This window comes from Typopeltis vanoorti, chromosome 20, assembly GCF_054136105.1.
Source record: "Typopeltis vanoorti isolate ZY-2024b chromosome 20, IOZ_Tvanoo_1.0, whole genome shotgun sequence".
In the NCBI taxonomy this organism is placed as follows: domain Eukaryota; kingdom Metazoa; phylum Arthropoda; class Arachnida; order Uropygi; family Thelyphonidae; genus Typopeltis; species Typopeltis vanoorti.
Genome location: NC_143568.1, coordinates 13,641,076 through 13,659,195, shown reverse-complemented (window position 1 = coordinate 13,659,195; position 18,120 = coordinate 13,641,076). Strand labels below are relative to the sequence as shown.

At 36.1% G+C, this 18,120-nt stretch overlaps 1 protein-coding gene across 2 annotated transcripts in view; it reads right to left on the bottom strand.

Moving 5' to 3' along the window:
* Nucleotides 1–18,120, bottom strand: part of Sec71 (ADP ribosylation factor guanine nucleotide exchange factor Sec71) — a 581,865-nt gene that overhangs the window by 316,312 nt on the left and 247,433 nt on the right. For both annotated transcript variants that reach the window (XM_090410617.1, XM_090410618.1), the window contains exons 19-20: nucleotides 14,399–14,550; nucleotides 10,687–10,815 (exon numbers count right to left, since the gene is read on the bottom strand). In XM_090410617.1, coding sequence (XP_090266743.1) covers nucleotides 10,687–10,815; nucleotides 14,399–14,550 — 281 coding nt within the window. The remainder of the gene's footprint in view (nucleotides 1–10,686; nucleotides 10,816–14,398; nucleotides 14,551–18,120) is intronic.

Here is an 18,120-nt window from a genome sequence, read left to right as displayed (position 1 = left end):
GTCATGTAGGACTGACCAAAGCTCGTGATTAAGCGTATGTGAAAGCTCATTCTCTAGCGCTAAAATAGCTCTGTTTATGTTGGCTAGGGAACCGTGTGTAGCGGTAATTTGCTCACGAAGTAAAGCCTGGCTTGCCCGGATGTAGATACGGAGAGCTTTCTGTGAGATGAAGCAGTGTTTAAATTTTACACAGTTTGGGATAACGTGATTATCCCAGCAGCGTTTTAGGAATGCCAGACGGTTAAGTTGTCTGGATAACTTAAGCTTCAGTTTGCCGTAATGGCGGGCCTTGCATGCGAAGGAATCTCCGTGGATGATCATTATTCTTGTTGAGAGGCTTATACGCTGGTTAAACATGATAACTAATATTTAAGGAATTGACAGCGTATACTAGAAATATAAATTAAATAAACTTTAATATATACTTTCCGATATTTCAGCAAACGTCACGTTGCCATCTTCTTGGGAACTTAATACAAAGACACGTGCACACAAGTACTACATAACAGCAAATGAAAACTGAAGCTAGGACGCTAACGTTTTCCTAAAGTCCTGGTGGTGCCCCTGGCAGGCTATATTGGTGGTTCTTGGCCTTTGGGCTGAAGTTCTTCTGATAATTGTTTCCCAAATTTGGGGCAGTTTCATGCATCCAAATTTGTTGAGGTTTGGCATGTTCCTAAGGGCTGAGGCTGATTCCATGATTAGATCGATCCACTTATCTCCCCATTAATTACAATCCCACCAACTCACAAATTAGAAAACTCCATAGGCTCCTTAAGAAGGTTACTTCTTGGCCTGTGGAGGTTACCAACAGACTAAAACCCTATAACTCTAGACCCCCCCCCGCATATATGGGCTCCCTAAAATACATAAAGAAAATGTGCCATTACGTCCCATAGTGGATGGCATTGATTCCCCCACTTACAAACTAGCCAAGCATTTAGCCAAAGCGCTCTCACACTATACTGGCAACACACCATCACACACAAAAAACTCAGCCCACTTCAAAGCCAGTATAGAAAACCTTACACTGCAACATAATGACATAATGGTCAGTTTTGATGTCTCCTCCCTATTCACGAATGTACCCCTCAAAGAAACCCTAGAGCTAATCCAAGCTAAATTTCTTCCCGATATCTCAGCCCTATTTCAGTTTACAATAAACTCAGGCTATTTCGTTTGGCAGGAAAAATTCTACAAACAGATAGAGGGGACAGCCATGGGTTCACTACTTTCCCCACCTTTGGCCAACTTCTTTATGGAGACCTTTGAAGAGAAAGCCTTAAACTCAGCCCCACAAAAACCTACCATATGGCTTCGGTACGTTGATGATGTGTTTGCTATTTGGCCACATGGCCCGGATTCACTCCTCTCCTTCCTAACACACTTAAACAACCAACACCCTAGAATCAAGTTCATCCTGGAAAAAGAGGAAAACAATAACCTCCCCTTCCTAGACACACTAGTCACCCGCCAACCTGATGGAACCTTGGTTTTCTCAGTTTATAGAAAACCCACCCATACAGGCAGATACATTCACCAACAATCCCATCACTCCTCCTCACAACAATATGGAGTTATTAAGACACTATTCAACAGGGCAAATATAATCTGTTCAAACGATCAAGCCCTAACCACTGAACTAAATCACATCCATGACACTTTCTCAGCCAATGGCTACCCCCCCCCCAAAAAAAAAAAAAAAAAAAAAAAATCCAGAGAATACTTAACCCAGTTATCCACAACCCCCTCCCCTTCACAAAAAAGATTACTCTAAATCCATCACCATTCCCTACATCCGAGGCACCTCGGAAAAAATCAACAAAATCTTAAGAAAACATGATGGCATTGATGTGGTCTGTAACATGATGTTACAGACCACATAGAAAATTGGCATCCCTTATCCGCTCCACTAAAGACCAACCACTTCCCCTACACCTACCTGGTGTGTACCAGGTCCCTTGCAGCTGTAAATTGTCTTACTTTGGCCAAACAGGCAGGACAGCAAATATCAGAATCTCAGAACACAGGGATTACACGCCGATTTCACCAGTACAGCCACTCTGGGCTTGCAGACCACGCTCTGGATACTCGCCACAGAATAAGATTGAAGAAAGCCACAGTCATACACCGTAGCAAGTTCAAGTATGAAAGACTATTCATGGAATCAGCCTCAGCCCTTAGGAACATGCCAAACCTCAACAAATTTGGATGCATGAGACTGCCCCAAATTTGGGAAACAATTATCAGAAGAACTTCAGCCCAAAGGCCAAGAACCACCAATATAGCTCGCCAGGGGGCACCACCAGGACTTTAGGAAAACGTTAGCATCCTAGCTTCAGTTCTCATTTGCTGTTATGTAGTACTTGTGTGCACGTGTCTTTGTATTAAGTTCCCAAGAAGATGGCAACGTGACGTTTGCCGAAATATCGGAAAGTATATATTAAAGTTTATTTAATTTATATTTCTAGTATACGCTGTCAATTCCTTAAATATTAGTTATCATGTTTAACCAGCATATAAGCCTCTCAACAAGAAGAATGTAGATAATCCAGAATTGTAAATCTAATATAACAATTGTCATATTAAAAATAGGACATCATTGTTACTATAAGAAAACTACCTATATGAAAGAATGTTTCTTCCATGTTATCTTAAATAGAATTTAGCTTTGATGTAGTTTCTAAATATTTAATTAATTTTTAATTTTATCTGTATTCCCCCCACTGGAGGTTATACCAGTAGAACAACCGGTTATCAAATCACTGTTTCTTTAGCTTACTGTATGAAATGTAACTCAGCTTGTCCTTGTATATCTGCATATACTCCAGATGATGACCTTAATATGAAGGTTGAAACGTCGGGAAATTAAAATAGTTATTTATAACATGGTTGTAAAGTCCATAATTTCTAAAATGAATGCTGATAACTGTGCAACACTAAAAGAAAGGCTACAACAAATCAATTTTCATGTTCATATAACTTACAGATGTAGCTCAATATGTCCTCCTTTCAGATGTTCTAAGAACTGCATTCTGTGAATGGCATTTTCTACAGCAGAATGAAACAGATACACATTGATCTGCCTCACATACTGTGTTATTCTGTCTCTCAAGGTTGCTAAATCAGGAACATGTCCATCATACACCATGTGTTTCAGATGGCCCCACAACCAAAAGTCACAGGGGTTGAGATCAGGCAAATGAGGTGGTCATGCTGTGGGAAGCACATGAGTAATCGCTCTGCATTCTGCAGAGTGATTACTTGTTTTTTTTTGTTAAGTGTTTTCATAACATTTGCTGTACAACAATCCAATGTGAGGTGGTGCTCCACACTGCATGAATATGATAGCGTCAAGCCATCTTCACTGCTGTAGTTGTGGAACAACAAAGTTGCACAGTATCTCTCAATACCTAACAGCATTGATGGTAGAAGTTACTGGTCTTGTTGGGTGAAGTTCTTTGAAAAAGTACATACTGATAATAAATTATGCAATGAAATCATACCACACTGTGACTTTTGGTGAGTTAAAGGGGTCTGATGGAACAAGAGGGTTATTTGTAGCCCAAATGTGGCAACTGTGTAAGTTAACACTACTGATCAGTTAAAAATGTGCCTCATCACTTCACAAAATATTCCATGGCCATGCATCATACACCTCCATTCAAGCTAAAAACATCAGGGCAAATTGCAGTCGAGTATCTGCATCACCATGAAGCAAAGCTCAAGAATGGGAGATCTTGTAGGAGGAAAACCTCAGCATATGACACAGGATTTTGCCCACAGTTGAGTATGGCATGTCGTCCATTGTCATGATATTGCCTGAACACTGCTGGACCCTTGTGCGTTATTCATTCTGTGTTCCATGATGTCAGTTGAAACTTCATCGACTTGTTGAGGAATAATTCATTTGCACCCTCATCCTGGCCTCACTGCTAAAGATCTTCTATTTTCAAATCGTGAAATCAATTTCCTAAGATTTTGTCATTGGATCTTTTCTCCTATTCTTCAAATACCAGAATTCTCAAAGCATGGCATTAAAATTACTGCATTATTGATAGGAAAGTCTGACTAGCAACGCAAGTTCCAGTAAGCTGAGATCCATAGCACTCCGGTCTTATCAGAATGACTCGAATCCATTTAGGTCTTCCTTATATCCACCAACTCATTTGTAGAAACAGAGATTATGCAAATATGCGCTTATAACACCAAATGTCCCCTGGTGGCAGAATTTTGTACTTTTGTAATTTTGTATATATATACCCTGTGTTTATACACATGCACACACACAATTTTTTCTTTTATTGAAACTGTAAAAGAAGGAAGATATCACAGTTATATTTAGGCTAACAAATAATTTATACAATAAATTTCATACAAAGTATTCATACAAGAAATTTATGTTTATTAACTATTTATATTGTAAAATAACAACATTTTTAAAACCTACAATGTTTATGCAAGACAATGGTGATCAATTTCTGTAACTCTGTTATGGGAACAGGTTGTTACTACTGATGCAGCTATCAGCTCATAAAGTCAGAGCTCTCAGTGATTCTCTATCCCAAACTCTGTACTATTCTCTTTGAGATTTCAGAAGCCTCTGATCAGAAATAATTAAAAAAGGACATCAAAAGTACAACAGCCTTTTAAATTTTAAGTCCAAGGCTTGATATTGTCAATATTTATGCAAACAGCTTGCATAATCTCTAACATACACATACTAAAAGAATAGATGGCAGTCTGACGTCTGATATTCAGCCTCCCAATGAAGAGAAAAGATAGATACTAGTCTGCATAAGATACTCTGGAAGAGGCTATTTTTAGGAGATAGCTAAGTGATGGAGTTGTTTCATTTAATTCAACATGAAGATCTTGAATGAGCAATGTTTGAAAAGCACCAGTAGCTATCCATATACCATGATGATGGACAGAATACAACCATCATGTGCTACTCTGCTTTGCAGAACCGTATACTTGGAACCCATAATCCAGCTTTGAACATATAAGTAAATGTGTGCAAGGAATGTAACTTTCTGTCAAAGATGAGTCCTAAAAACTTGGTTTCAGTTGCTAGTGGAATAATACTCTGTCCAATTATTAACTCAGGATGTGGGTGAAGAGGGTGTTTTCAGCAGAAGCATAAACCAACAGATTTTTCTGCTGAAAACCAGAACCCATTATTAAGAGATGCAACTGATTGCCCATTAAAGTTGTTTTACAATTACCCTCATGTTGTAGTAGTAAAGTTGTAGTAAATCGTGAAGTCATTAACATATGGAGCAGTGTCTGCTGTGAGAGGAATGAGTGATGTCTGAAAACAACTCCCAATTTCGACAGCAAAAAGTGACACACTTAAGACCGTCTTGGGGAATCTCTTCTTGATGATGTGGCTGATTGTTTGATCTGGTTATAGCCGAAGCAACACAGGCTATGAGACAACTGTATTATATCTGTTAATTGCATGTGTTCTAATGGATAGTTTGCCTGTATTACAGAATGAAAAATCGTACCAGTGGGATTGAGATGGGATTTGCTTGATGATATGGAAGATAACATACTTTCTCACTCAGAGTTGGAAAACTTGGCTAGACAGACAAATTTTAATAAATATGGGAAAGTGCCCTCTGAGACCTAGCTTATACAGGTCTTTTAAATATGCAATATATCCAAGGCTGTGAAATAAGCATTTTCCATGTCAAAGAACACTGAAACCAGATGTTCCTGTTTCAGGAATGCATCTGTTATACATGTTTTAAATGTATCAAATGGTCCAAAGTTGAATGATGTTTATGAAAGTCACAATGTGTGTTGGAGAGGTCAATGCTTTCTGAATACCAAGGAAGTCTGGCATTTACCATATTCTCCAATATCTTACCAAGATAGCTGGCCAAACCAATAAGTTTATAATTGCATGGTTTTGTTTTTCTTGCAACCTGATGCACACGTGCAGGCACACACACACACAATGCCCCCTCATCATATCCATTTCACAATGCAATGAAGTGAAAAATGTTTGCACCTTAGATGGCATTAGGAGCTGATGTTAAATAATTGTCACTTTTTTAGATGTTGATGGTTTATTCCTGAACTGGTCACACCTTTTTGAAACTCTCCAGCACTATATGATAATAAGAATCATATACTGTCATATATCATAATTATTCATAAGTATAAAATAAATCATAAGTATTCGTCCTTTAGCATTCCCACCATTCTATGTAACACTGTGTGTATAATGATCTCATTCCATTACACAGAATCAGACCATAGCTTAATGACTGCCAATATCAAGTTGAAACTCAAGTGAAAGGGAAGGCATTTCAGAGTCATATGATGACACTGACTGAGGAAATTAAAGTAAAAGTGTAAGGAAAGTTACAGAAATGAAACTGGAGGATAGAAACAACAAAGTGGTGTTGGCAATTAAGAAAGCAGTGGAAAAAAACGATCTCAGAAACAGAAGAGCCAAAGAAGAGGTGAGTCTCACAGAAGATTTTAAAGATAATTCCAGAAAAAAAGAGCATTAACGATTAGGAGAGAGATCTCCATGGAAATGGAAGAACACTATAGAGTGAAATGCAATGTAGTGAATAAATTGGTTAGAAAGACAAATTAAAATCACTAGAGGAACAGTGCCAGGATATCAATATAAATACTATGGTGAATACAGAACAACACATATATAAGATGATCAGAAACATCAACAAGAAATGCAGTCCAAAGCAGAGAGCCACAAATAATGAAAGTGATCAAATATTGATGATCACAGAAGAAATAAAAGGGGAGGGGGGGGGAGAGAAGATACTGCTCAGAGTTTTATAAGACACAGGGAGATGTTGAGGTCCAAAAGAAGTTAATTGATGAATTGAGAGAAATATCACCACACCAAGCACAGATGGAGAAACAGATATACTGAGGGATGATGTTGTCAAGGAAGTAAAACATCTTAAATACCATAAAAGCTCTGGGAATGATGAGATCACTCGAGATGCTGAAACATGGTGGTGAGGTAATCACAAACAAACTATACCAATTGTGTATCATGGCATGGAACAAAAGCAAAATACCAAAAGAATGGACAAGATCAATCCTGATGCCATTCACAAAAAAGGAAGCAAAACGAACTGCAAAAACTACAGAACAATTGCTCTCACGAGTCATGTGGGAAAAGTACTTATGAATGAAAAGAATAAGGAAACTAAACTATTGAGATTTATTTTCAATACTGTGCACCAAATATTAATATTAAGATTAAATGTGGAGAAAGCTCTATGTAAAAATTAAAATATTTATACCTTGTTTTGTTGACTTTCAGAAAGCATTTGACAGTATAGATTAGCAAGTGGCATGAACTGTGCTTGAATCTAATGGAATGAACAGGAACCTGATATGAACTTGTGAGAAACTGCTGAGAAATGGGAAGATGGTTCTGGACAATTAGAAGCATGAGACATGAAGACCCAGTATTCTCAAGCATCTTTATCATACTTTTAGTAAGAACGATGGATGTCAAAAGATAATATATGAGGATTTTCAATTCATGTTACAAAAATAAACAATTTATGATTTGCAGATGACAATCATTACTGAAGAACATGAAGAGGAACTAGAAAGAATAGTGCCGAAGTTAAGTAAAGATAATGAACATTGATAAAACAAAAACAATGATATTTAGAGAGAAGACAATAAAAAAGCAAATGAAGGTCAATGGATAAGAGATGGAAGAGGTTAGGAACTTCACACACCTAGGGAGCAACATGCCACACAATTTAGACTGTAAAAAAAGAGATAAGATCACAGATAGCAAAAATCGAAGTAAACCTACAGACAATAGACAAGATATGGAAAAATAAATCAGTCAACTTTCCCATAAAGCTGAGACTGCTGGAAACCTGCATATTCATAAGTGCTCTCTTATGAGTATGCAGATGTGAGATGCAGGTAATAGTCAAAGACTCTGTGGAACGAATATTGGCTTTTGAAAGAATATGTTATAGAAAGATTCTACAAATTGGATGGGTGTACAAAAGATAACAAATAAAGAACTATATCACTTAGTCATCAAAAGAGAATCCAATGCAGAAAATAATTCAAAGGAAACCAAAGTTTTTTTTGGACATATCTGCACTAGACATATCCAAGATAGCACTAGAAAAATTAAAACCTTGATGCTTGGTATAATGGATGGTATAAATAAAAGACAATGAACAAGGTGAAGGTGCATAGATAATGTGAAAGAGTAGTGTTGAAAGAGTTTGTAGGATTTGATCACCTGGCAATGGACAGAAAGAAATAGAATAGTGAAACAAGCATCAGACATCAACAGGCATTGGACTCATAGGCAATAATGATATGGTATTGGTGCAAAAATCAGTACTCCATAACATATATCGTTCTAGTTATTCAGTACTATTTCTTTTTGTGTGTGTGCATGCTATACTGTAATTACAGCAGGACATGGCACAATGTTGTGTTTGAAAGAGACATGACCTGGAAGTTGCATACCCATCAGCACTCATTCTTCCAGGAACTGCAACCAGAAGTGTCAGTACATAACAGAGAAAACAGACCATCATACATCCACTACCAAGCTTTTACAAATGGGTTGATGCACTCAATCACAGTGTTCTAAATACATCTATTACATCCAAGCTAGCTCATATGATTAAAAGATGATTTGACATTGTACAGCAGGATACACTGTTTTCTCTCTGTGCAACAGAGGCCATGTGTCACACTCAGGAGAACAGCATGATAATAGGGCAATGAACGTGGGTATAAGAGAGAAAATGATGCAAGCGTTGTGTGTATGTTTTGCATGTATTCCTCTCTGGGTCACTAGGTTTAGCTGCGTGGCATTTTTTGTATCGTTTGGTAGTGAAAAGCATTGTTACCTTGTGAAAATTTGTATATGAGCTAACCCAATTTTCTGCTGTGGTAAATTTATTCTATTATATTTCTACACATATGAACAAATTTACACATTGCAGACAGACGTAACAGAAGAGACTGTACCAATTTGCTACTGATTAGCCAAATACTGTGTTATTTGTTGAATATTATTGTTATTATACGGGCGTCTCCATGGAGTCTAAAGACGCATCGTGGGAGATCCATAGTAACCATTATTCACACAATACCTATCACACTTCTTCTTAAGCTTATTCATTACTGGGGAAACCAGAACTATCTCTGGCAATCCATTCTACTCATTCATTACTCTTTAAGCAAAGAACCTTTTGCTTGAAGAGTTACTAACCACACTCTTACATGACTTTAGGGGTGACCCATTGTTCTTGCCCTACTCCTTGTGTATTGAAAAACTACTTTTGTGTCAATTTGATAGAATTCCTTTAGTAACTTATAAGTTTCTATCATTTCCACTCTCTTCTGCCTATTAATTAAACTCTGCAACCTACATAACTTTGATCTATCTTCAAAGAAAGCATTCCACAGATCCTGTCACAGCTTGGTCACTCATTTCTGAATCTCGTCCATTCTTTCTGATATCCAAATTTGTGCACAATAATCATAGTGTGTTTTTGTACCAGTCAATTACTGATTTGCATCCTCTGGCTGACCAAGTATAGTATATTTATCTATTGCCTTGTGTTTAAACAATGAATTCATTATTCTCATATTATTATAAATGATAAAATCTCACAGTCTGTGACCATTTTGATTACATGTATCTTTGCTAAATTTACCTATGTTTGTTTCATTTTTTTTGTTTCTTATTCTAGCATTTAAATGTCCTGCTAGTAGTAAACAGTCAGTTTGTTTTATCTATGGCATGCTGTAATTCTTTATAAAATATATTACTATTTTCTTCTTTTCCCTCTTCTGGTGCATATGCACCTATTATTGTTATGTGGCCTTAATGTCTTGAGTCTAATTTCTATTAGTCTTTCATTCAAATAGTAATAATATACAATATTGTTCTTTAGAGATTTATGTACCATAATCATTATACCTGCTTTTACTCTTTCTTCTTTTTTTACCCTGCTGTAGATTTGTATATAGTTGTTTGTTTATTTTGTACCTTTTTTTTTTGTTTTGCTTCTGTTAATATACATATCTTTATGTTAGCTTGGTTTAGTTGTTTATCAAGTTCCTCTTTTTTGTATGCGATGCTTCTCACATTCCATGTTGCAATCTTCATTATGTGTTCCATTTTCTAATTTCATTTACCTTTTCCTGAATTGCAGTCTTTTCCCCTGATAATCCATCTGGCTTTTCTTCGAATGAGACTTGAAAGTATATTGAATTTCCACAAGGCAGATTACTAGCCTGTTGCTAGGTGAGTGGTAGGGCTGCTACCTGACCTCTGGACAGGCAGATCTAACAGCATTTACTCTGTTAGGATTATACCACCCATACTCGTCACCAGTGCCTTGTTTGTACTTTTAGAACAGGATTGACCATGAAAAGGTGAGGCTGGAATTTGAGTGGGAGAGGCTATGTATTGTGCTTCACTACCCCTTCCATCCCATTTTATGTAGGACGGAAGGAGTGGTGAAGTTGTGGCTCAGTCGATTTTGCCAACTTTTGCAACATATTCTCTGAACTTTAAATCTCTATTCACCATTTATGTTTATCTATAATCTACATATAATCTAATGTTTATAATTTATGTTAAAATAGTTAATACTGATGAAAGTGAGCAAGTCAGTTTTAACTTACTGTCATATGAAAAATACAAGTGATACGTATTGCACATCGTATGCCATCTAAACAAAGAGCAGCAATCTCTGGATCATCACAGTCTTGCAATCCTACGCTAAAAGCTGCTAAAAATGGTGTCCATGCCAGCTGTGTGTATATACATAAAATACATTACTTTTTTTTTTAATTAATTTTAAAAAATGAGCATTTTTTTCATTTAATTACAATATAATTATATACAGTTTTAGAAGTTTGCATCATAAAAAGACTAGCTGTAATTAGAATCTTACCATTAAAAGAATATAGCCTGTATATTAATGTAGCTTGTTTTTATTACACAAATTTAAAATATTGAATTAATTTGCTACATGTGATTATTTAAACTTTTTTAAATAATCACTTTTTTTAACATATAAAGAAAGCAGTCTGCTCTCCAGCCGAAGGGCTGCAGGTTCGAATCCCGCTGTGGGCATGGATGTTTGTGATTGTCTGTGGAAATAGTAGTGGTGATGGTGGACAGTAGATGGCATTGGTGTAGATGAAGTTGAGTGGTGGAGAGTTGTAGAGTAGATGCCCTCCCTCGATGAGTCCTTGGACTACCTGGAGGTGTCGATTAATAATAATAACAATGATAATAATATAAATTATTTCAAGTATGCAAAGAAAACCAGATATGAAACACTACAAGCTAATTACCGTATTTGCCGGAGTATAAGACGCACCCCGTTTTTTGTACACATTTTTTAGGAAAAAAACTTCATCACTGAATATTATAATGAATTTACAGTATTTGAAATATAAAGTAATAAGTAGGTCTACTTTCAACAAATACCTAATACGCAATCACACGTAGCTTGTATGCAATATTGTAGTAATGCCAACAATTTTCAGCCATAATTTGCCAAGAAATTTAGAGAAAATTTAACTGCAGAAATTTATCACCATTCAAAACAACTGCAAAGTTTAAACGAACAGGAACACAGCTGTGATCGTCAATGACAGTGCATGTGCAACCACTGAACTCTACATAATTGGAATGCTCTCTCACACACACACACCGCAAGGAAGCAAGAAAGAAATTGCGTAACTCAGAACAGAGAAAATTTCCAGAAATGAAAGTAATAAAAAACTGAGTATCGGCATATAAGATGCACCCTGTTTTTCAGACCTATTTTCAAAGAAAAAAAAGTGCGTCTTATACACCGGCAAATACGGTAGTTTTTTGAGGAATGGAGAAATGAAATATAACTTCAATTATGTTACTATACTCATATGCTGCAAATTATTACTCAATTGGTGATTTAGTGATACTTGTGCCATTAACGCGATGATGCAAGTAAAAGAATGGATGAGATATTTAATAAAATATTTCAATCTCAAAATAGCATATCCACAAGAGTGGAAAGAATGCATGGTAATCCCACTGCACAAGGATGGTGCAAAGACCAATGTATCCAACTATTGACCAATCAGTATCTCAGGTGTGGTGGTGAAGATTTTGGAAAAGTTGGTTAGGGCTCACATTCAAAATGGGTTGACAGAGAATCTCTACTTTGCAACAAACAGCAAGGAGTTTACTAAAGGAATGTAATGTTTTAGCAACTCGTTATTAGACCTTATTAGACCGCATAATATATGCGGTCTGAAGATAGCTTAGATCCCACAAGACACTCAGATTTTGCGCCAGCTGTATAACGGGCAAAATTTGCTCTGGGATTTGAATGGAATGTTAATATGTTAAACTAATCTGCAAGATGCTGGAATGCAGCAGTTCCATGGTGATAGCTTATTTAATAATATCCATGTAGTATTGACTGCCCTGATATGTAGATCTTGTAATAAAGCTTCTATTCACAAGCAAAAGGAATGTATAGCAATCTCATAAGTTGTATAAATTTGATGACCATAAACAAAAAATCACTGACCACATGGAATGGCTGGTATGGATTTTATTTTGGTAGCATACTGTAAAGACAAGGTTGATTTCAAAGTGACAAAGGTGGTTCACTTGCTTCAGTATAAAGACTAGGAACAGATGTTTGAAATACTCCAATTTCAGTTCTGATTACCTGAGGGTGGATTGCATCCAACATCGAAGTGTACTGCTGCTTTCAAAAGCAGCAATGACTCATAAACAAATCAATCTAATATGCTTGTTATAAATGGTACAATGAATATCAGCATGCATTCTCAAGAAGTGGATGTTAGAATGTGATGCAGGTTCGTTGCTCTCCATCATTTATCTCATACCTGACATATGTAGAGTAAAAATGTTAATTTTTTTTTTTCCATGAGTCCCAAGAACTTTGCTTCTGTTAAAACCGTTTTCACTGTTTTTGTTCTAGTCTTGGTTCTGAAAGAGGATGGAGACCATGTTTATGCAGCAAAAACAAATTAAAACAAAGCAGTATAATTATACTGAAATTTAAGCGCCCGATTGTATTACTGGTGAGGGTAAATTTGTATTATAGTAGGGGGATACACCCCCCTGGCAAACCCTCCCCCCCCCCAAGTTCCAGACTGGTAGGCAGGTTCTCCTTGAATTCTGATGAATGACTCGAATTTTGAAGACTCAAAAGGGGTTCCGCCGCCTGGCGCCCAATCCCAGAGTTCCAGACTAGTATGCTGGTTCTCCTTGAATTCTGATGACTCGAATTTTGAAGACTCGAAAGGGAGTTCCGCCCCCTTCACCCAATCCCACAGTTCTGGACTGGTATGCCGGTTCTTCTTGAATTCTGATGACTCAAAAGGGGGGGGGGTCCCACCTTCAACCTAGGGTATCCCCTGAGTGTCAATTACTGATTTACATCTTAAATAGAGAACTATGTATTGCTTGATATAATGTCCCATTTACACCATATAATTAACATACATTTTGAAGAGCTTTGCTCTTGGCACCTTGTCATATGCATTTTGCAGATCAACAGAACTTAAATACAAATCCTTGTTACATTCCCAAGATTTCTCAACTATTTGTCTGAAAGTGAAAATCTGATCCTGACAATCTCTATTTGCCCTGAATTCAGCTTGTTCTTCCCCAAACTTCGCTTCCACAATTTTCTTAGTTGTTTCTCAAGTATACTTGAATAAATCTTACTAGAAATGATGAGTAAGGAAATGACTCTGTAATCCTAACATTCAGTTTTATTTCCTTTTTTAGAGATGGGTACAATGAGAGCTCTAGTCAAATCATCTGGAATTCAACCCTCTCACCAGGCTTTCTGAATTATGCAATACAGCCACTGTAAAACTTTTATACATCCATCTGCTCAAATTTCATCTACTCCAGCTGACTTTCCACATTTCAGATTTTTGACTGGCTTTTTCTACTTCAAGTATGGATATGTATTCCTGACTGCATTCCCAACAGGAATGCAGTCAGGAATACATTTCTTCAGGTTTGGTTCTTGTTTTCTTGTTACCAAGAAGAGGCCCACCTTCAAAAGAACTCCTAGAACAACAAAGAGGCATAATAATAATAATAATAATCCAACAATTAAATTTAAAAATCAGTTATTACAGAAACAAATTATAAATAATGGCATGTGGAAAAATAATTGAAATATGGCTTTATCACATAATATATAAATAAATACAACTGACATAAATATAAATAGGATAATCACAAATAATAATTATGAATAATGGCAACCATTGAAAGAAATTGATAAAATATGTTTCCTTACTATAAGTATAAATTTTATTTATGAAACTTTGAAACAGACCATACCTTGAACATCGGTCTAACATGTTCTAGGTGTTTTGCACACGTAAAAGGTGCTTGGACATGACTAACACTCTCCATTAATGCCTTTGCTGTGCGTGCCATTGTCTCCATTTCCATGTTATACAAAAGCCGCCTTTTCTTCTCACTTGACAGAGCTAATGGAGAAGAAAAATTAATTAGCTTAGTTTTAGTTCTAGATAATTTCAGTATCTGATTAAAATGAAGATTACTGATTTTTAAGAGGCTGAAAGGGCTATAGTAAATAAATACACTGTGTAGTTGGTATTCCTTTTCAAGAGTTGTAGTCATGAGATAGGCTGATCCACAGAACTCAGGCAGATGGAATAAAAGATAACTGAGAGTAGGAGATTCAGTAAGCCAACAGTTCAACTGTAAAAGAAGATTGCTGTTAATAGCTGCTACTTGTGTTGCAGTAGATTTAGCAGAAATGTGGGACATAATAGATGCTAGTTCTTCCAAATAGTGCACACATTAAAGTCTCTGAAGAAGAGATAGAATGCAGAAATTATATCAGACAGTGGTTGATGAGATTCAGCGAGAGAGGGTTTGCCAATCAACAAACTGCTCTTTTCTGAACAGCAAGAAGTTTAGATGCACCACTCCAAATGTGAAAGCAGTATTTCAAGAGTAATTAGATGGTGAAAAGCAACAAAGATCTTGAATGAAAGAGGATGCCAAATTTTCTGGAAGCTGAGGATGCTATAGGAATGATAACTCAGATAGGCTAAGAGTAAGAGTAAGTCTGAGAAGAGAAATCTATATCTTGAATGGTGAGTCAAAGGTAAGGGGAGAAGAACAATTCCCCCCCCCCACACACACACACACAAAAAAAAACTCGCACTTCAAGTTTTGCTATATGAGTAGAATGAGTGAAGATTGCTACCATAGCAACAACAGGCCTTGTTATAACAAAATAATAGAGACAACTGCAATGTTGGAGTAAAAACTTCAATTTAATATTATATGAATATAACCCTGATGTTTCAACTTTCATATCATGGTCAGCATGTGAAGTATATATATATATATATATATAAAAGAGGGTGGTCTGAAAAGTTCTCAGCCTCAACCATAGATGGTAACACTATCAGCAATTTTTTTTTCCCCTAAGTTGGCACATCTGTCATAAGCATCCATGTGAAATTGCAAGTCATTCTATCAAGTAGTTTGTTTTATACACCTGTCTGAAGCAAGTGCTGTCTGTATCTCTTGAAATGGATAAAATTGAGTATCATGCAGTTATAAAATTCTTTGCAAAAGAAGGTTTAACGCCAAAAGAAATTCATTCATATTTCTAGCTCTAATCTCTAATCCAGAGTATTTTAATATCAAGATTTTTCACTACTTTTAAACATATTTTCATTACTTGTATATGACTAATGTATGACTTCTGTATTACTTCAACTTTATCTCTTCTGGGTCTGACATCCCACTGATGAGACTTTAATAAAGGACAAAACCAGTCTAGTCAGTGGTTTTCTTTCAGTTTTCTTCCCATAACATTATACACACCCAAAAGAATGTGTGTTTTGCATTATGAGATATTAAGGCAATCCATGTGAAGTCATTTGCCTCTATATACAAGTGGCTTAGTTGAGAAGATACTTCACGTGCAACCTTTGTTTGCTTACACTTGGATGAAGGATTAAACAAGAATATAACTTCTTGACATTTTTAATTCAGCTCTATCTTTAGCACAACAGCTTTTGCAAGGGACAAGAAGTCATAACTATCATTGACATATTGTACGATGAAACCTGTGGAGAATTCATGACTAAATAAACACACGTAATAACCACAGTAATAAGTTTTAATAAGTAAATATTTGCAGTAACGTGTTATAGAATTAAATTAAAATATATCTGGAGGGAGAAAAAAAAATAGATTACATTAAAATAAGATAACATATATGAAAATTATTTTATGCAATTTTGTATGACAATTTCCCATACTTTAGGAATAGCAAGAACGTCATTATGGTTTAGATTTGGTCTGTGAAGTAGGTCTTCAGTGCTTTCTTTATATAAACATTCATGTTTATATAAAGATCTATGTAGAAGTTTGGTCTTTTCACAATGGATCCTATGTTTGGAAAACCCAAACCATACAAACTTCTACATAGATCTTTATATAAACATGAACATTTATATAAAGAAAGTGCTGAAGCCCTACTTCACAGACCAAATCTAAACAGTAATGACATTCTTGCTATTCCTAAAGTATAGGAAATTGTCATACACAATTGTGTAAGATAATTTTTATATATGTTATCTTATTTTAATGCAATCTACTTTTTTTTTTTCCTCGTTCCTTCCAGATATATTTTAATTTAATTCTATAACACGCTATTGTACACATATTGGGATTCCATTGTAATCATGCGCCCTAACTATGTTATTCCTAGTATTGTTTGAATTAACTGTACTGATAATGTCCTATGATACTTAGGATGAAATATTTACTTATTAAAACTTATTACTGTTGTTATTACATGTTTTTGTTTAGTTACCATTGACATAGGCATATAGTTATCTAAATTCAGTCCTTTCAATCAAAGTTAGGCTCCTGTTAATGATGGATCTGCAAGTATTGGGGCATCAACATAGGCTGCAAATGAAGACTGGAGTGTTTGTTTCAAGCCAATTATGATAATCTATTTTCTTTTCTTGGACTTTCCTTGAACACTTTTTTGGAGAACAATGGCTTGGATATAGGGCGAGAATTTTGAAAAGAATGAGGAACAAAGGTCTTCATTTCAACACAGATAATTTCTATAACAAGATCATGACTATTTTACTTCTTCACTTTCCTAGTCAAACTGTAGCCTGACCATGGGAGGAGTAAAAATTCTTAGAGATCTCCCCACTTGGGATTGTTCCATTGACAAATAACATGAGATTGTAAATGGTTGAGAGGAGATTTTTCTACTAGAGATAACACTTTGAAGAGATTGTGATATGATTTACAAGAGGAACAGTCACCTCAATTTCATTTTTCTATTCTGCTTTCTGATTTCTTAATATTCTGACATTTGATACTTTAAATGTACATAATCACAAAGTAAAAAGTTTTAAGTCCACTACAAAAATCCACCGCCCCTACCTAATTTCCGAATGTTGGACGTTCCAAAACTTACAAATTAAGCCACGCTCCGGCCATTTAGCGACAACAAATGCCCAAATTTGGCAGATGCAACTTGCAGCCTTGACATAGCCCTACAGTCATTCCCACAAAGTTCTGATGATGGTCAAACGATGACCGAAACAGTCCACACCCCGTAAACCCTTGCCCCAGTTTCCACATAAGGATATCCTTCCCCTTCGTTTTCCCCTCTCTCCCTCCCTCTCCCCACAACAAAATAATATCCCGGGTTTCCAAACTTATTTCCCGTGTCTCAAACACATACCAATGCAAGATGCAACTTGCAGCCTTGACATAGCCCTACAGTCATTCCCACAAAGTTGCGATGATGGTCAAACGATGACCGAAATGGTCCACACTCCGTAAACCCTTGCCCCAGTTTCCACATAAGGATATCCTTCCCCTTCGTTTTCCCCCCTCTCCCCAGAACAAAATAATATATATATATATATATATATATATATATATATATATATATATATATATATATATTATTAATAGTAACCCAGTTTTCCAAACTTATTTCCCGTGTTCTCCCCCCCCCCCTGTTTACATACAACCTT